Source organism: Anomalospiza imberbis, chromosome 6, assembly GCF_031753505.1.
Source record: "Anomalospiza imberbis isolate Cuckoo-Finch-1a 21T00152 chromosome 6, ASM3175350v1, whole genome shotgun sequence".
Classification (NCBI taxonomy): domain Eukaryota; kingdom Metazoa; phylum Chordata; class Aves; order Passeriformes; family Viduidae; genus Anomalospiza; species Anomalospiza imberbis.
Window position 1 is genome coordinate 47,390,668 of NC_089686.1, and position 19,471 is coordinate 47,410,138.

Sequence of the window (19,471 nt, forward strand, 5' to 3'; positions counted from 1 at the left end):
CTGGGGGCAGCGGAAGGGACTGGGGAGGTGATGCACATCCTGGCATATGTGAGTTTTAGGGAGCAACAGGTTAAGCTGGGGGCAACTCAGAAGTGGGGTACACCACTTTAAAAGGGGAATGGAGTTATTCCTTGCACCCCTAATTTGTAAGAATTTCTTGTAGCGAGGAATGACTAAGCTGTGAAAAACGGGCTTATTCCCTTGCTCCACGGCTGGATCTGGAAATTTTAGGGTGAACAGCGTGTCCATTGGTGAGGCTCAGTCCAGGAAGGAGCCTCCCTTTGTGCACAGTGGATTGGGCAGCAAACCAGGGCTGCACACTTGCTTTCATCATGGTGCTCATCTGGTGATATCTCCTCACATGGGCTACCATCCCATCACCTCTTGGGGACACAGGGTCTGCCTTTTCCTGCCCCTCGGCAGCATTCGATGGGGACTTTCCCCCACTGTGTCAACCAGGAACAGCATTCCTGAAGAAGAAAGCCTTGGGCAGGCAGGATCCAGCTGGAAAAGTCTAGCTGTCTGTGGAAGAAGCAATAAATCTCTGGAAGCTGGAAAATAGCAGTAAAGAGGAAACGTCAGCGCCTGCAACACCACCTCTGCTGTGCCAGGAAGCTGCTCAGGGCGTGAGCTCTGGGGCCAGCCCAATCCTCGGGAGTACCACTGATGTGCCTCCCATGAGTGCCATGGTGCTGGCAGCAGAATAGCAGGCTGGGGAGGTCAGCTTTTGGAAAGCAGGTCAAAGTCCAACACACTGCTCTCTTTGTTGAAGTTGCAGCTTTTAGATTATTGCAGTCCTCAAAAATTTATATGGAGAGCTGTGCGGGGCAGTCAGACCATATCATGACAGGTGATGGCCCCAGCCTCTGCAACACTGCTGTCTGATAAGCTGGGAACACAAAGATCAGTGGGATAACCTGTGTGAGATTACAGATATCCATAGCAGAAAAAAACAGTGATATGTATGAGGATGTGCAGCCTAGAGATGAGCGTGCCGCTACCGTCAGTGATTGGAGCTCTTCTCATGTTGGCAAACAGCAGTTGTCGGATGGAAGGGGGAGAAAATATCAAGCTTTTATCTGGTACAAGTTGTTCTATTAAAAATGAGATTATCCCAAGCAAGGTACAGCAGAAGGCAGAGTTTCCGTGGCAAGCTGACAGTGTTTTCTCCCTCTTGTTTTCTTTGCTTTGGGAAGAAAGAGCCTTAATTCCGTTTTGGGCTTCTTGGTGGTGGGAGGATGTATGGTTTTCATGGAAAAAGTTACTCATCATAGCCCTAACGCTGTTTTCATTAGTAAGTGAATGTCATTTTCTCTTAAGAAATACAGCTGCTATTGGATTAAAGCTTCCATTCAGAGGTCTTCCATGCTCTGTTAAAAACACAAATGGAGTCAGGCAGTGCGGGACAGATGTGTGATGTTCCCGGGGTGCGTTCAGGATGAAACTGGGAACATCTGGAGTTGGTTCAGCTCTCTTAGGCAAACCTCACTGCTGGGCTGGGTTTGATGCATTAGAAGAGGCTCCATTCCTCCAGCTGGTATTCCCCAATGATTAAAAAATATCTTGAGGACCACTTTTTGAGGCCTGCTTTTGGTTCTGTCAGGCCTTAGAATAAAGCAAATCTGGTTGGAAAGGAGCTGCGGGTGTCACCCCAGCCTCTCCATGGGTGTCAGGGCGTGCTGGGGTGGCACTGCTGAGTGTGGAGGGCAGCATGTTAGGGCAGAGCAATGTGTCCTTGCAGGGAAAAAAAACAAAACCAAAAAGGCTGCAGCCTTTTTTCTTTACCTCTTCCAGCCAGCACAGAAATCCAAACCTTCCTTGGGATGTCTTCTCTCCTAGCAGCTACCAAGAGGGCTTTACTTTGAGTGTCATGGATTAATTAGGGGGCATATTCTTTCCTCTGAGAGTGAAAACACAAACTTTGTTATGCCCTCAGACAATGAACGAGCCACGCCAGGCAGGATTTGGGTAACTTTGTGCGAAGCCGCAACCTGCCTTATTTGGAGCTGGACTTGAGCACAGACTGGCTTTCGTGACTTTTCTCCATAGCCAGTGTTTGGAGAACCTCAGGCTGGCCTCAGCGCAGGAGGGATGAGGACTGTGCCAGCAGGGAGGTTGCACTGGTTGTTGTGGGAGAAGTGTTAAAAGCTGATTACTTTGGCAGACTGGGGAAAAGTAAAGATTTCCCTTCCTCTCCAGGAGCTGGTGGGGATTTTCTCCCTCTGATAGTGGAAAAGCCCTGAGAGCAGTTTGCCTTTTGAGTTTGGAAATGGTATGCGTTTGCTCCAGCTTCAGTAGCATTCCTGGAAAAATCTTGTGGCAAGGATTTGTAGAAATGAGCAAGGAGGAAACCACCAGCTGAGCTCCCAAAGGGGAAAACCAGGCTCCCATGGACAGCCTGTCTTGCAGGTCCCAGTCCCCCTGTATTCCTTGTTGTGCTTGCACAACTGGAGACTTTGCACCTTTCCTGAAAAAGCCCTGCTTTTTTCCTTTTTTTTTTTTAATGTGACTTTCATGGTGCCTATCATGCCTGTAGCTGACCTGATTCAGACTCTTTTAGAAGTACCATGTTTCCAGTTCTATACTCTTTGGTAGTTTTCTTCCCTTTTTAAAGATGAATGGCTTCAAGGGTTTAGGACACTCAAAATTAAACTGACATTTGAACCAGTGATTTCAGCATTTCACAGCAGTGATATTGGAATTCTTAAGGGTTTGGGTTTTTTCCAGATGTTTGTATTTCTTCCCTTCTTCCCTTATACTTTTAAATGGAAGGGGGATGTCACAGAGGACACAGGGAGTCCTGCTGGAAAAGCTCTACCTTGAGTTCCTCTCAGTGACACCTTCGCTGCTGTAGTGCCCCATATCCACTCCCACCTTCCACTGCCTTTCCCAGCCCCTCCCTGAAAGAGAAAACAGTGAGGAAGTCTGTCATAAAACTTGCCATTGTTTGCACGTAAATATCCCAGTGGCTGAGTTGATGTCCCATGTGCCGAACGTCTCCTCCCACATCTGGAGCGTGTTTTTGTCCTTGCCCTGGTCAGTCCTGCGTGTTGCTGTGCACACGGGGGTGTGGGTGCGTTGCTCTTCTGCTGTTTCACAGCACGGGCAAGGCATCAGCCTTTGGAGGCCCCCAAAAATGGTGTGATGGTGCTTTGGCCTGACCTCAGGCCTTGCTCCACTTCAATTCCACTATTAGGACTTTAGGGAAAGCTCTGTGTGCCTGAGGAACGCTAGGTGTGTTCGACTGGAAGCCTGACCCTGGATGGGAAGTAGTGTGCTTGCGAGACTTGGGGGCAGAGGGGAAAAATGGCAGCTCCCCCACTTTCTGTTTATACCTCACAGAGAAATGAAATGGGATGATAACAGCCCAGTTATCAGCTGGGGCTGATCATAACTTCTGTTGAAAAGTTCTCCTAAAAACCTTAGTGGCACATCTGCTCCTGCTTGCTTCCATTGAAAATAATAATAAAGCATAATAAAATACCTCTTGGGAAAGAAACCTCCTGCAAGAACTGGAAAGGGCTTTGCACATCCCCAGAATGAAGGGGTCTTCTCATAAAGCAAGGAAGATCATACGGCTCATGATCTATGGGGCACAAAGCATGTTTGTTGCAGGGTGATTGGGAAGGATGTCCTTGTACATTTGTAGGAAGATGAAAAGCAAGTCTTCTGCTCCTGGCTGAAAGCTGCCAGTCGGGTCCGATGTGGCTGGAGCAGTGGGTAACCCTTGCTTCCCTCCGTTTCCTCCCCAGCTGGCCGGAGGCATCATCCTGGGAGTGGCCCTGTGGCTCCGCCATGACTCGCAGACAACGAATATCCTGTACCTGCAGCTGGGGGACAAGCAGGCCCCCAACACCTTCTACGTTGGTGAGTAGCTGTGGGGGTGCTGGTGTTGCTGCATGGGTGTGTGCCCCAGGGGATGCTGCAGTGTACCCTAAAGTAGGGCAGAAAGCTCCAGGTGAGCAACAAGGAGGTCACAATAAAAATACCTCCTGCTGCCCTTGTACTCTCCAAAATATCCCCTGCTGTGCCAGCCAAAGCCTTTGATAAATGTTGGCTGTGGCCCAAGCTCAGAGTCCAAATCCACATCAGCTAAAAATGCAAGAAGACGTGTTGCGGTGTTGTGGGTTTTCTCCAGAGCACGTTTGGGAAGAGGGGGGACTTCTTGGAAGCCTGTCTTGTTTCCTGTCCAAAGGGGCGTAAAAGTAGCCAGCAGAGTGGCTGGCAGTAGGAAGCGAAGCTTGGTGAGCGTGTGACTCATGTTCTCCAGGAGGGGCAGGTGAGGCCTCTGTGCACTATGGTTAAGCTTAGCATGATTTTTGTCAATTTGACAGCGTGCTGGAAGCTGAAGCCCTCTGTTTTTCCCCTGTTCTGCAATGATCCCTCACAGACGAAGGGGAGAGGCTTGCAGGAGGGGCTGGCTGCCAGTCGGGAGCTGGCTTGGAGCACAAGCTGACGGAGCTGGGAACGTTGTCTGATCCGATGCCCTGTTCTCACCTGTAGCTAAAATTACTTTCTGGAAAGGGTTTTCCTTTGCATTTCCCTTCTTGTCCATGGAACAGCATGCCTGAGCCCTCACCCTGGCTGTCCCTGGTTACAGAAGATGCTCCTGCTGTAAATAGCTGTGGGTTTTTCTCTCTTCCTGTCTCTCTTCTCCTTCCTCACATCCAGAACTCCATTTGCAGCATTTTCCCTTTGTAGATCTCATCTTTAGAAACAGAAAAGGGAGCTCACAAGAAATTAAACTCTCTCCTTTCCAGGAACCAGTCCAAACCTCTCCTTCTTTTGTGGGGGCTAACATCTGATACCTCCCTAGTGAACACTTTCTCCCCAAACCTGGGGGACCTGGGCATGGGGCAGAGTCCCTCCCGCCTGCCTATTGAGCATTTTTCACTCTTCCACCCTTATTTTGTCTTTATCCTCAGCCTTTGCTGTTTGGAAGGCATTGGGACTGTGGGTCCCACTACCACACTGACTTTCCAACACTCATGAGCAGCCCATGATTTGAGGCTGGCTGTCTTTTTAAAGTTATATTCAGCAACAGATTGGCCTGGATTCCTTCTGGCAGCTGTAATTTCCATGCAGTAATAACAGCAGAGCATTTCTTTCAGTTGCTGCCTTTCCCAGCCAGACCTCTGGAGTCTGAAGACTGGGATTTCTTTTTGCTTCCCCCCCACCCCTGTTCCCCCCCCCCCCCCCCCCCAATTTTTCCTCTCTCACAACTGATACGCCCTTTTTTTTTCTTCTCTGGCTTGCAGTATACACATGCACACAATGTTCCTGCTTTTGGGAACGGGAACCTCTTTGGGCTTGGCCTCCAGAGCTCTGTTTTTTTTTTTTTTGTTTCCCTTTGCAAACCACTTTTTGGTGTCTGGCACAGGTTGCTGGTCCCGGGATTTGTCAGGAGGCTTTTAAAGGCCAGCCAGGCTTTGCTGCGGCACTGCAGGACAGGGGGAAGCAATAAACACTGTCAGAGGAGGAAAACTTCCATCATAGGGTGTGTACTGACTGAGAAGGGGAAGGAGGAAAGCAGGGATTTGGAGTCTCCTGGTTTCTTTGTGTGTCCTTTTCCCTACCCCAAAGCTGGAGTTCTTTGTTAAAGGCTGTTTTTCCAGGGTGTCTGTGTGTTATGGGAGAGGAAAAATAATGGTTTTGAGGGCAACAGGGAAGTGGGAGAAAGAAGCTGCAGGTAGCAGCAAAGCTGCAGAGTACCAGACATGATACTTGAGGCTGCAGGAGGAGCAGGAGAAGAGCAGTCCTTGCCCTCAGCTCCCGGACCAGAACATCAGAGCAGCCACCCCTGCAGTCCCCAGGGCACATGCAACTGTTCCCCTGCTGGCCTTTCCAGCCCCAGGGAAGGGGCTCCTGCGGGCTGGGGTTTCCCACAAGCACCACTGCCCCTCCCCAGCACTTTGGCACTGCCTGCACAAATTGTCTTGTGGGCTGGCCTGGGAGGTTATTAAACAGCCCCTTGTTCGTGGGCTTTACCTCAGCACGGCGTGCAAACCATCTGATCCCCTAACCACTTGTTGCAGTCTTGGCTTTTGACACTTCCATTTTGGCTCTGGTTCCAATGCTCCAGCAAATGCTTGAACTGCTTCAGCACTGTGAAGACCAAGCAGTACCAGGGATGGGGATAGCTGGAGCACCTTAGTTCCATTCTTTCACAACTATAAAGGAAAATACTTGTTCTTCATCTGAGCTTGGCTTATGGTCTGATAGGCATTTATTTGCTTTATTTGAAGTTCAGAAATCAAAATCCTTCTTGCTCTTGGGTAACGCTGTCTGGAATGCTTTGTCTGGAGGCTGGGAAGATGTTGGTCACAAGGCCGAAAACATCCTTCAGGATCAGCTAGAGGCATCGATAAGTTGCTAACAACTGGCTAACCACTGCTCAGATATTTACTGCTCCTGTACATAAAGTACCATTGAAAAAAACCCAAACAAATAACAAAACTCTGATTCAGGGTGTTATGAGAGCCCGTAGAAGGCTGAGCTGGTCTCTCTCCTTAGATAGTACAAATTGGAACAGTTCTGATCTTTCCCCAGTAAATTAGTGCTGTGATGTCACTGCTTTTAGGAGCACCTGGGGATCATGAAAAAGCAAGTGACCCTGGACTTACTACTTTTGCCCTTTCTTGGTGGGATGACAGTGGGAGGAAAAAGCTGGGTTCCCCATCCGTCAAAGATTTGGTTATGTGATGCCTGGAGATGGCTGTTGCGGATGAAATGCTTTGAGGAGGGCAGGAACAAAAACCTCAGCTCTTGTTTGCCTTAAATCCACACCCCAGGATTTCACAATTGCCCCTTGCTGGGCTGCCTGTGTGCTGGGAGCATGCATCACTGGGTGCTGGTCCCTGCAGCTGCCCTTTTGTGCTTTCCCTGCAGCTGCCCAGCAAGGAGCGGAGCACAGCAGCCGCATGGTCTCCGCTTCGCTCTCTCCTGCCAGATCCAAAATAGGAAATGTGCCTCCAGCTGCTCACAGCAAGTGACAGGGCAACACGACCTGTGGCTCTAATTAGCTCGGCCCTGGGAGCAGGGCCAGCCACAATGAAGAGTGCAAAAGCCTCCTGAGCTGGGGTGTGGTTTTCCACGTAGTTTTTGGGGTGAGGAAGGAGCTTGCTTTGCCTCTGTCTAGGTTTTGTGTGCTTTATTAGTAAATCCTCTGCTGGGCAGTGTCTCCTCCCTGGAGCATGGTAGCACAGAGGAGGAGTGTGAGGTTTTGGACGAGCATACAGTGGTGGGGTAAACTTGGCCACCGAGGCTGCTGCCACCGCTGCCTCTCCCTGTCATCCTAGTGGGTGCCACTGTCCTAACAGAAAGGCAAGAGGGTTTTTTTTGGTGGAGAAGTTCCCTAGGTAATGTTTATCCACCTCCCAAGCCAGTCAGGCAGCAAAGCCTGGGGGAGGCAGGTGGGGGTACAGCTGAGAGCAGCAATGGCTTGGGGCTAAGGTGGTGCAAGTGTCTGTGAATGCTGCTGAGGCATGGAAGGGACATCTGCTAATGGGAACACAGACTTCCTTAAGAGGTGAATCAGACTGTCTTCACTACCCTCCTCAGAACAAATACAATCCGGGATAATGATTTCTGCCCTGGAAACAAGTTCAAGCTGCTTTTCATGCAGACTGGTCTAGAATAAATGGGCCAGAAAGCACAGGGAGGCTTTGAAGTCTTCCTTACAAATGAGTACATATCTGAGTTGAACTGCAGCTGTTTGCAAGCTTTCATGGGTGTCTTCAGGATTTTGGAAGTCCTGTCATGAGATTTTGCTGGATTCAGGGAAATCTGACCCTTGCAGAGAGGAGGGACTGCTAAGTGGCAGTGCATAGGGTAGGGATGGGGACATCTCTCTGAGCTTTCCCCAGGTTTGCCCATTGTCCTTACAGCACACGAGGATGCCTTGGCCACTCTTGCCATGAGTCCCAGATGTGACCAGCAGTGCAGAGCATGCCAGCCTATCACCCAGACAGACTTGTGTTGTTTAAGTGGTTGTGGAGGAGCTATCCCTTCTATCCTAACTCAATTAGCCTTTTAAGCTAATTTAGCTTAATTAGCCTTGTCAGGACTGCCTTGGATGAAAAGGAGTGATTTCTGGGAGGATTTCACTGCAGAGGGGGCTCAGCAGAGCTCCAGTGTATTGCAAAGGTTCTAGAGGTCAGCAGTGCTACAATGGCTGTGGACCCACCATGAGCCATGAGAAGGTCTTCCTTTCTGTTCCCACTCTCATCCTTGTCCCCATCCCTCTGGAAATGTTAGGCATCTTCTAGAGATGGTGCCAACTTCCACACGTGGGGTTAGAACCAACAGCACATCTTTTGCTAGACTTGTTGTGAAAGGCTAGAGAGCAGCCTGGTCTGTAGGTTCTGTAATAAACACCAGTCAAAAACCACCTTCAGTCTTGGCATGAGGCACTGCAGGGATTCCTGTGGATGCACACAGCTGGTTCAGGACTGGTTTCTTCTCTCACCCATTGTGCTCTACTTTGTCAAGGCCCCCTGTGTTGGGGATTTTCCACCAGACACATGAGCTGTGGTCAGGCTTGCGTGCTTGGCAGTGGAAACCAAGGTTTGCATTTGGCCTTGAACCACACTGAGCAAAATGGATTATTTAAAAAAATAATATATGTAGATTTTAAAAAATAGAAGTACATGCATTTTTCTGTCTTGGAAATAAACTTGCAGTTAAGAACAATTTATTTAGTCCCTTAAAGGGAAAAAAACCAAAAGCTGAGTTTTACTTGTTCTAGATTTTCCTCTAATCACTGTCAGATCAACTCCTTCTATAATACTGGAATTATTTTTAAAATAGTAGTTTTAAGGCAAAACACTTTCATTATACTTTCCTCTCTGGCTTAAACCATGTATCTGACAGTATAGGGTTGGGTTTTTTTGTATTCTTATCACAGAATTCAGTTTCTATTAAGAAAGCAACATGTTATTTCATTGCATTTCCATTTAATTGTAATTCATTCTACCTTGATCGTGACCGACCCCTGTGCTTCATTTATTCTCCAGACTAAAACTGGTTATGTCTTTAAAAATACTTTGGACCATCAGGTTATTTTGGGTTCAGATCTGTCCAACTACAACTAATGTAGTTATTCTTTTCCTTTGTCCCTTTCCATTGGCTTTGCTGCCCTGGACCTGTGCCAGACATGGCTCCTTGCTCTTCAGAGCTGTTTAAACCTGTAGCTTGGACAGTTTTCCTTAGAAAACCTGCACTGTGTTCAAAGCATGCAAAACCTACAAGGAATCCTCCAGTGGGATTTGTGCTTTTTTGGTGGGTGAGATCCCAGGGCACAGAGAAATGCCTAGAAGTGCTCTAGGCTGGGGCAGCAGAGGATGGGCCAGCATATTCCAGCCTGGCTCACCTGTGCTGTGCCACCGTTGTCCATCTCCCATGGAGACGGGCCATGGACTTCCTCACAGCTTTTGCAGGTGTGCTGAATTTGCAAAACTTGAGTTTCCTTCCAGTGTTTCCTGGGTCGGCAAAGGAGAAGAAACCCGACTGTGGCATCTGTGTGGAGTGGATTTGGGTACAAGTGTGTGCACACGAGGACGTTCTTTGGGGCTTTCCCCACCACCCCTTTGTGTTTCTGACAGAGGGGTGGTCCTGGCTTCTTCTTGCCTTGCTCTTGCAGATAAGGGCAGTATGTCCAGGCTTTCATCTCCCCGTGAGGGCTCTCCATGCTTTGTGACCCTGTTGCTCCATCTGGAAGTCATTAGCAGCTACAGAGCAGCAATGTTTTCCTTGGGAAACGGGGTGGAGAGGAATGGAGGGGCTTCCCACTTGTCATCTTCCAGCAAATCCTCTCTTTTTCTAGCCCCCCTCTCTCTCACCCCACTTAGAAGAAAGCACTGCCAGCTCTGCTGGGCCAATTCCACCAGGCAACTGGACAAAAATGTCTGGGAGACCTGCTTTGCTGGCTGGCTCACACAGCCATCTTTTTCCTGCCCCAACCCTGCCCTGGAGGGACTTTCCACTGTGCCTGTATCTTGCCCCCGAGTTGCCAGGAAGAACATCGTGGTCATTTCTTTGGCTGCTGGGAAGGGTGTTCTTCCACAATGGGTGGTGTGGGGTAAGAGGGAGTCTCCCTGCCATTGTCTAATGGTTCCACCCTTCCCTGCAGCAGCAGTGGTGATAAGCCCAGTGAAGTTCAGCATCTCCAGGCCAGGAGCAACAGCAGGGTGGCACTGAAGCCTCCCTCCTTAGAGGCTTGCAAAACTTCTGGACGTGCAGAGTCTCCCGATGGGAGCCTGTTGGGAGAATAAATATCTCTCTTTAGTCTGTTCTCAGCCCCTTTTTAAAGCCCATCCCATGGGGAGGGCAGGCACAGCTTGGAGAGCTGCCTGGCCTTCCCAGGAAGCATGGTGTCATGCTGGGCAGGGATTTCTTATTTGATTTCTTTTTTGTCTTTTGGAAATACTGCCATGGTGACCTGAAGGCAGTGGCTGGCTTCCATTTAGCCTAATGAGTTAAGGATGCTGGGAGAGGATTGAAATGAGGGGAGAAGTTGGGTGGTGTCCAGGAATGCCCATGCCTGGAGCTGCACAGCATCTCTGATGGCCATGGTGGGGCATGGGAGGAGAGCTAGCCAGGGCTGGCCTGCTCCCTGCTTGTTTTTGAGGGACACTCCAGTGCTTGCTCCTTCTTTTATTTGTTTTTTCATCGTGTCCTTTTTAAAAGACCATTTATTTCTTCCTGTTTTCTTTATTTCTCAGCAGGGACAGGACATGAGTTTTACAACCCTGCAGGCACTAGCTATGCTGCCTTAATGCCAAAGCAAGTACTGACACTGAATACTGCCTTTTTTGCTCCCTTCCCTGATCCCAGAACTGAGCATCCTGCTTCCTACCTGGCTTCCAGGTAAAGGGCCCTCCATGGAGGCATCATCTGCTTGAGCTGGGAGCTAAGCTGGCCTCTTGGCTGCTTTTTTTCCTCTTTCCTAGCTAGCATCAAACCAAGAGAAGTGCTCAATAACTATCAGTTTCCCATCTCTGATGTTTGTGGGCTTTCCTAAAGCTTTACAAGATCCCCGCAGCCTAAAGCAGCATGTGCCCTGGTTGTATTGGGAAAGAGGGATGGTGTGTGGCCCACTGCTGCTGCTTTTTCTGATCATCATGTCCAGATCGTGATGCTCTTGAGGGAGATCATATCATGGTTCCTCTGCTCCTGCTTTGAATTCAGATGAGGAGGTGAAGCTGAGAGTGGTTGGTCTCTCTCCTAAAGCTTTCTGCTTGAAGGCTCCATCTCAAAAGGAGATGGAGAACTCCAGGCAGTGTTGACACCACTCCTCTGACTTCTCCAGCTCCCAGATACAGGTCCTGAGGCTCACAGCTTGCTTTGGTGTCTAGCTGGTTATGTGTGGCAGTTGTAGCAATCTTTCTTGCTGCTGCCTTATCAGAGAACCGTGCCATAGGGTTAGAAATCACAGTGCAGTGCTGCTTAAGGATGTGGAGGTGCCTTGGTACCATGAACACCTGTACATGATTTGCTCACTGTACCTGTGGCTGCAGCTCCAGCTGTTCTCTTATGTACTGCTGCTGAGTGAGGGGGCAGCATGGCTGTAGGCACTGCAGATTGCAGTTTATATCTCTCTCATTTTACTTTTTGTTTACAGCAAACAGTGCTGCTTGTTGTAAAACCCCAGAGAAAACTGCAATAAAAATGAGCTAGGAAGTGGCATGTGAAAAGCAGATGGAGCTTTGCTCATGCCAAATTGTGCCAGTTCGGGTGGAGTCCTGATGGAGCAAATAACCATTTTAGTCAAGAGTTCCTCACCCAGAAGAGGATTTAGGGGTTAACCAGTCTCTGATGCTTACACAGAGGAGGGACAGACTTGTGAGGAGTCTCCTCTGACTTTGAGGAGGATAATTTGCCATTCCAGGATGGGATGACAGGTGCCTTGCTCACAGAGACGAAGCCCAAAACCACAGTAGGCGTCATCGTCCCTGTGTGCCAGGAATGAAAGCTAAGATGTGTCAGGCTGCTTTCTGGGAAAAGGGCTTGGTCGTTCCAGTCTGCACCGTGATTGCTGTGAAATAGTCCCCCAGCTGCCTGGCACCCAGTGTGAAAGTGGAGAATCCCCTACCAGCCCCATTCCTTGAGGGGAAGGATGGGTGTGGGAAAGCAAACACCGTTCAAAGCATGTGGTTGGGCAGTTGGATTGCCTTCCTTTGCTTTCTCAGCCTTCAGCATGGCATTTCTGTGGCGAAACACCGCTGGCGTTCCTCATTGCACATGCTATTTTTGCAGTAAATATTTTGTGCTTGTTTTTAAATAAACTCCAGTGCAGAGTCCTGCTCTGCTGCCTCCTGGGAGAGGCTGTCGTGTTCTGGCCCTCGGTAACAAAAGGCGACTCCATAACAGCCGCTTGTTTGTGCCTGGGAATGAAGCTGGCCTTTATTCCAAAAACCTTCCAGGGTTTTTTTGTGGTTTGTCGAGCTCAGGCCAGTCATGGCTGCCCTCTCCCCCGCCTGGCTGCGCATTCCTGCTGCTCCCACCGCACCCGGTCGCATCCGCTGGGCTCCAGTCAGGAAGCTGCACGTGGTGCACATCTTCTTCCCTCCCCTCCTTTCCTTTTTGTTGTTTCCTCACTTGGTAGCGGTGCTGGCTCTGATGAGGAGCTGGTGAAGTGAGAGCAGGGAGAGAAGCGGGAAGCTGGGACCTCACTTGACAGTCCAAGGTCTGCATAGCCTGCTTGGGATGGGAGTTCAGCAGGTCAGGATTGGTTTTGTTTTTTTGAAGCTGCCAGAAATCCCAGAAAGAAGCAAGTATAGAGGTCACTGGAAAACTTCTCTGAAATAGCAAATGTCTGTGTTTCCTCTTAGTCTCCTCCATCAGTTGAGGTTCTCACTGGGCTTTCATTTCCTAGTTTTTAGAGCAAAACTTTCCTGGCCACCAGTGGGTCCTGTGTTTTCCTGATGATCTCAGTATCAGAAAAACATCTTTTATAGTGAGAGCAGTCATTCACTGGAAAAACCTCCCCAGGGACACAATAGAGTCCCTATCACTGGAGATTTTCAAGGTATAATTGGGCAGAGTTCTGCATAGTATCTCCTAAGGTTCCTAGTCTCACAAAAGGTTGGACCCTGTGGTCATTTGAGGTCCCTTCAACCTGGGCTGCCTTGTGACTGTGATCTCCTGGCAATATTTGTTCAGTCCAGAAGGTGCCTTCAGTGTTTATTTTGAAAAAAAGTTAGAACAAAACCTTCTGTCTGTGGTGACCTGGTTGTTGGGGTCCCAGCATCATGCTGCTTGGTCTTCAAATGTGCTGCATCTGCTTGTTACCCATACACTGGAGTGGTTAGCATGAATAGTGACTAGTCAGATGTGGAAATTACTTGCCCCTTTGCATAGCTCTGACTTCTCTCTAGTGTCCTAATGGGAGAAGAAGTCAGAAACTGCTGCACTCAGGGATGAGGAAAGTTGATTTTCTGACTTGTGATGAAGACTTGTCAGTTGAACTGCCCAGCGCTTAAAATAGAAAAATCTGCCGTGGTTTGGGTTGAAAACCCAAGCTAGCATCTTCACTGGTACAATCTGGAGTGGTGAGGGCTGGTTCTTGGGCATTAGCAGCTTCTGGTGACAGCAAGCAGACCGTTTTTGGGACACCACTACTGGTATGTTGTTCTTCATGAGACAGCAGTTAAGCAGTGTCTGACAGCCTCCACCAGTCGCTCTGGGGCTTGGCAGGTGTCCAGCAGACTGCCTTCATTGTGCAGGGTTTATTGATGCCTTCCCACCACCTCCAAGCCCTTTGGGGCCCCTCTGTCCTGCACACAGCCCAGACACTGTTTGCCATGCTGTCTCCCTGCCCAGCTGCTCCAGCTGCTCCACCTCATGCTATCTCCAGCCACTGGGACAAAACCACTTCCTTCCCCTTCAGGTGGGCCTACAGAACTTCATCTGCTGGCCTGTCCTTTCCAAGGAACTCTCCTGGGAGGTTTCTTTTGCTTGTTTTTCCTTTCTTTGCACACCTTCACCTAAGGAGATTTTTCATCCCCACTTGGGGAGCTTTTCTGCCCGTTGGGTTTTCATGGCTCCTGGGCTCTGCTGAAAACCCTTCAGAACACCTCAGGAGGTGCAGCTCGCACCTCCGGCCCCTGTTGCCGCAAGGATGTCGGTGTCTCCGGCCACAGCTCCCGTCAGGTTTTGTGAAGAGGGGCTTCCTGCGGGGTCAGCATGCTCCATTGTGGCACTTCCCCTGCAGCTGGCTTCCTCCCTCCTGCAGTGCCTAAAAATAGATTGAGCGCGGTGCTCCTGAGAAACACCGGAGAGTCCCAGCGCCGGAGCCGCTGGGGCGGCGTTTCCGTCACCGCCACTCGCCAAGTCAGCCCTTGCATCGACGCTTGTGCTTTTGGCGAGCTGGTGGGTTTTGTTTCAAAGAGGGAAGAAGCGGGAGCCGAAGTCCAGCCTTTCCCAAGCTTGAAGAATCTGTAAGGGAACGCTAAACAAGTGGAGACTGTTACTGTGTATCTGGTGTTTTAGAGAAGGGTTTACTTGACTTCACTCTACTCTTATTTCATGGCCTTTGGACTTTGCAGTTTAATTATCAGAAGATTGTTTAAAAGCTACAGAGATAAGGAAAACCTTAAACATCACAAGCATGTACAAATAGTTTTAATCTTGTGCTCTGTTTATATGTTAGGGCTGTCCCTAAAGGAGAGCTGACAGTCTGATTAATAACTATAAAACATTTTCACTTGTGGCAGAAGAAAACATTTCATTGAAGGGATGTGTCTCCCAACCAGTAGTAATATTCACTGTATTGCTGTTACCTCTGGGATACCCCATGTTCTTTTATCCTCATTATGATTTTTTTTTCACTGTCCATTAGAAATAGTGATTGCAGTTTTACCTGATTTGTAATTTTTGCATGTCTCAAATTGCTTTTGAATGGGAAATAAGATTCACTTAGAGAGTAGTAGAACCACAATACTTGAGAATATTAGTTAATCAAAAATGCACTAAGTATAAGAGATAGACCAGCAAAAAGCTGTGTCAAATTTAACTGAGCTGGTAGTGTTTGGCTGAGTAATCACTCAGTCTCGTGGTTGGTGAGACCATGGTGATTACTCACGGCAGCAGACTCGAGCCTTGAGATAAGCTCTTGTTTCCTGAATGAATAAACTTCTATTCCTTTGTTTTCTGAACCACTCCTGATGCCTCATTTCAAGCTTTGAGCTAGTTTTGGTGCAAGTTGCCTGTGCAAATTCAATAAGTTAAAGTAAAAAATGTTGTATTCTCTGTGGAAGAACCTATAACAAAAAAAAGCACCAGATTTTAAGTGAGATGCTTAAGCAGTACTTTCCCCTTGGTTTTGTGGTTCATCTGCCTTTTAAATGTTAGCCAGATAAATATTTGTATGATGTTTAATATAAATAAACCATGTGCCTTACTGTTTATTTTACAAGATATGCTAACTAATAATTTCCATCTCTGCTTAAACATTTAAAGCACTGTGCCAGGGTAACTCCATGCTACAGCTGTGAGGATGCTGTAGAGCTCTTGTCATGCCTCCTGCATCCTCTGCCTAGTGCTACTCTCAGCGTTTCCTCTCATTTTGGAGGTGATGGAGTTATTAAAGCTCCCGTGTTGGCAGCTTCAAACACTTTGAGACCCAGCTCATGTACGTTGTGTTCCACTATGTCTGCTGCCATCACACCTCCTGAGCCTTAATTCTGCACGCCCATAATTTTCCACCTCAGGAGCCAGAATGTCCAGCCAGGCATGAGGGTGGACAGAGCCGTGCAGTAACGTGTCTGCCTCTCACTTTGCCTTTCAGGAATCTACATCCTGATCGCAGTCGGAGCTGTCATGATGTTCGTGGGATTCCTGGGATGCTACGGGGCTATTCAGGAGTCTCAGTGTCTTCTGGGAACGGTAGGAGACACAGAACTTTGGAAGTCACTTGGCACCCTGATTTCCCTGCTGGATGGTACATGGCTGTGCTTCCCTTGCTGGGGGCTTTCCCAACAAGTGGGGCTGGGAGGATGTGTGAGCACGTAGGTGGGAGCTAGGTGACCTCTGCAAGGAGTCAGGCAGTGCTGCATGGCTGAAGGCATCTCTGCCCAGCCTGTGGAGCTCTGGCTGAGCTGGCAGGTGTACTGCAATGTCCTTTCTATGCCTGGCTGCAGGGCAGAAGGGGTGTGATCAGCAGGATTCTTGAGAGACTCTTTCTCTGTTATATGTGAACCCTCACCTTGCAGTTATCCCTCCATGGTCTGGCTGTCTTTCCAAGCACCCACTAAACCCTCTTTCTTGCCTGGTGTCCCTCTCACTCTGTTTGAAGGCTGCCTGTAGAAATTCTAGTTCTTTTAAGGAATCATCTACTATTTTTATCTGTTTAGACAAGGAAACAGCAAGGATTTTCCATAATTTCTTAGTGAGAACATCTAGGTACATCCTGGAAAATCCATTACTGAAGTGCTACAGGCGTCCTTGACGTGAGGCAGCAGCTCAGGATTCCTGGCACAGCATGAGCTTAATTGGATAAACTGTAGCCACACCAAAAGCCTTTACCTTGGGAGCAAGGGAGGCCCATTTATTTAAAGCAAGTTCTCACATATGGTTCAGTTTAAACTTGATGCATAAAAAATAAAACTGGAAAGGTAAAACATAATTTTATTTTTCCAGTGCTTGGCTTTATTGGGCTGGATGGAGGGTTCTTGGTGGTGGTGTAGCAACTCAAGGGTGGGAGCTCAGCTGGGACAGAGGGAAAAGGAGCTGCTTAGCCTCACTCCTGCAGATGACTTCACCTCTGATTGCTGCTGGTTCCCAATAATAAGGGGATGCTTTTCCCCAGTGTTGATAAAGCGCTTCTGAACATAGTGGATGGGAGCTGCAGTAGGAGTTTGCAGGCATTATCCTGGCTGCTGGGAATACAGGAGCCTGCACACAAATCTGACAGGAGTTGTTGGAGCACAGTTTGGCAGCTTTGGATTTTTACTTTGTTTTGTTAATTCAAGTGATTACAGACCCTGAACTACCTCTCACTCCCTCCTGAAGTTAGAGGATTACAAGGGCAGATGGTACAAGGTACCCGAGGTCCGACAGGGAAACCGGCTGCTCTGGCTGAAATTAGCAGCTCTAGCTGCTGTGCACTGCCTGTGTTTGCTCACACCTTGGCTTGCCAAGAAAAGTCTGGAGATGCCCCATGAGAATGCTTTCTGCTGGCCAGGGCTCCCATTGTGTTCCAAGGACATTTCCAGGCAGCGTCCTTGGGGTGTTTTAGGGAAGCAGCCGTGCTCCCCTTTCCACCACCTAGCTGAGGGAGTGACTTTGGGCTTACTGCAAAAGGGACAGTACCAGGAAGCTCCATGCTATGAAAATCTTGTGCCAAAGGTGGCATGGAAGCTGAGCAGCAAGACCTAAGGAAAACAGGAGGGAGCCACTTGGTATGGAAAAGGCTCTGCTCCCTGGAAAGGGGCTGGGACACAGCCAGCTGCCTGGCCAGGACCACCACTATATTCCCATAGCATCAAGCTGCATCTCCTGGTGTTCTGCAGCCAGCTTACAGAAGAGCTGAATCTGCAGGAAGTTGTACCTCCACATCTGGGATAAACAAACCGTCCTTCACTGGAGGGTAACCACTGCAGGAGTAAGCCCTAGCGCTTAACCAGACTTACAGTGGCATTGCACCCACAGTTTATGGTGGTGTGAGTTTTTGGAGGGGATGTGGGACCTAGTCTTTCAAAGATGTTCCTACAAAATTAGGAATAGATAGATGTTCACATAGGAGTTGATTGTTCAGGAATTGGACAAGGATGTTGGAAGTCCTTTCCTGCTTTCAGGTTAATAGTCTTGTTTCCATTTTGCTGATAATCCTTTGCTTTTGCATGTGAGAGCCAGGTCATGGCATCATGCTGGAAACTCCTATTTCATCTATTGTTGGAGAAGATGTCCTGAATGTGTTTTGAACAGAGACTGCTCAGGAGCCAGGGGCTGTTTTCCCACCCTATACTGTAATTTTGTGTTTCCGTGACTGCGTTCACCTCTTTTGCTTCTTGACTTTCATGGCAACTTCTCCCACTTTGGGGCTTTTCCCAGGAAGAAATGATGTTGTTCCCAGGAAGAAATGATGAGGCATGGAGCATGCCTCTCTGTGCCTTCTCATGTGATGTTGATGTATGAGTTTACAGCTTCCCATTCCCAGTCTAACTGACCAACCATCACAATGTGTTCCCGGGATCTGAACAAAAAGGAAGGATGGCAGGGAGGAATGCTGGAATTGCACAAACAGGGTGGAACTGTGGGAAAACGTCAGTGTTAGTATTTATGCAAAAAACTGCAGTAGCCTTGCAGGGCCGTGGATGCCAGAGAGCTGGCCATAAATCACACCCTGACATCCCCAGCTCCTCAGCAGCTGAAATGTGCTTTTAACCCTGCACTGGCAATTCCAGTCCAGAGCATTTGTGGCAGAGCAGAAACCTTTTCTGGATGGTCCTGCAGGTGCATGAAGTGGAGCAATATATCTTGTGCTACACAGGGCATCTTCATCCCTGCCAGTCCCTTTGTGGGAAAGGTTTTGCTAATCCCTGCTCAACAATCTGGACGTGGAGTGGTATGTGGTGAGTTACAGGAAAATGTGTTTGGGTTCAGTGCATGTATGAGAGAGAAAATGGTTTGAAGTCAGATTACACCTTGCTCTGATTTGTCAGTGGAAGGGCTGCTCCACAGCTCTCCCCACCTAATTGCTGCAGATATGTTAAGGATCCTTCTCTTGATTTGTCTTTGCAGTTCTTCACTTGCCTGGTGATCCTGTTTGCCTGCGAAGTTGCAGCTGGAATTTGGGGTTTTGTCAACAAAGACCAAGTAAGGCTCTAAAACCTGTGTTTGTGGGACTGGGAGGCTGGGGCAGAACGGCAGCAGATCCCAGTATGAGCTGTTCTGCTCACAAACTGCTCCCAGACTGAGTAATGGGGGCTTGGATTAGCGGTGTGACCTGGGCAGGCCACCTCACTCCTCTTGGCCGGTCTGATGAACTTTAAATGTGAGCACCTGAGGTAGCAGCTGCCCTTAGGGTATGTAATTCCGTGTCTCGAATAAAAATAGCCTGTCTCGATTGGGTCTCCTCCTTGCTGCCACGCTGTCAGTCACAGAGGGAGTGGATTCGGGCATGAAGTTGTGAAGGAAAGCCATCTGCACATCCTCGGTGCCAGGGAACGAGGAGCGAACCCAGCCGGGTAGTGCCAGAGGGTGGGAATGCTGTTCAGGGAGAGCCTGCATTAACAGGATTGCTTGGTGCTTCCTGCTCTTCTCCAGTGTCATAGAACCTGCTTCAGGTCATTTGTCTGCCAGCGCTGGGCTTGCTGTGATCCATATGCTGTGCACACATCAGGGGTCCAAATCCTGTATCTGTCCCTGCTAGGCACGCTGCTAGGGACTACTCAGATAAAGTTTCCTGGCTGGAGGAGCTGAACTCAAGGATAGAACTGGAAATTACAGCTTTTCACCTTCTGTTTCTGCT

At 48.8% G+C, this 19,471-nt stretch overlaps 2 protein-coding genes across 2 annotated transcripts in view; both read left to right on the forward strand.

Annotated features, from left to right (window-relative positions):
- Nucleotides 1–19,471, forward strand: part of TSSC4 (tumor suppressing subtransferable candidate 4) — a 175,152-nt gene that overhangs the window by 137,602 nt on the left and 18,079 nt on the right. The gene's annotated exons all lie outside the window — the stretch shown is intronic.
- The window catches only part of CD81 (CD81 molecule), a 30,144-nt gene that overhangs the window by 6,508 nt on the left and 4,165 nt on the right, over nt 1–19,471 (forward strand). The window contains exons 2-4 of the mRNA XM_068193955.1: nt 3,753–3,867; nt 15,788–15,885; nt 18,742–18,816. Of these exons, the coding sequence (XP_068050056.1) occupies nt 3,753–3,867; nt 15,788–15,885; nt 18,742–18,816 (288 nt within the window). The remainder of the gene's footprint in view (nt 1–3,752; nt 3,868–15,787; nt 15,886–18,741; nt 18,817–19,471) is intronic.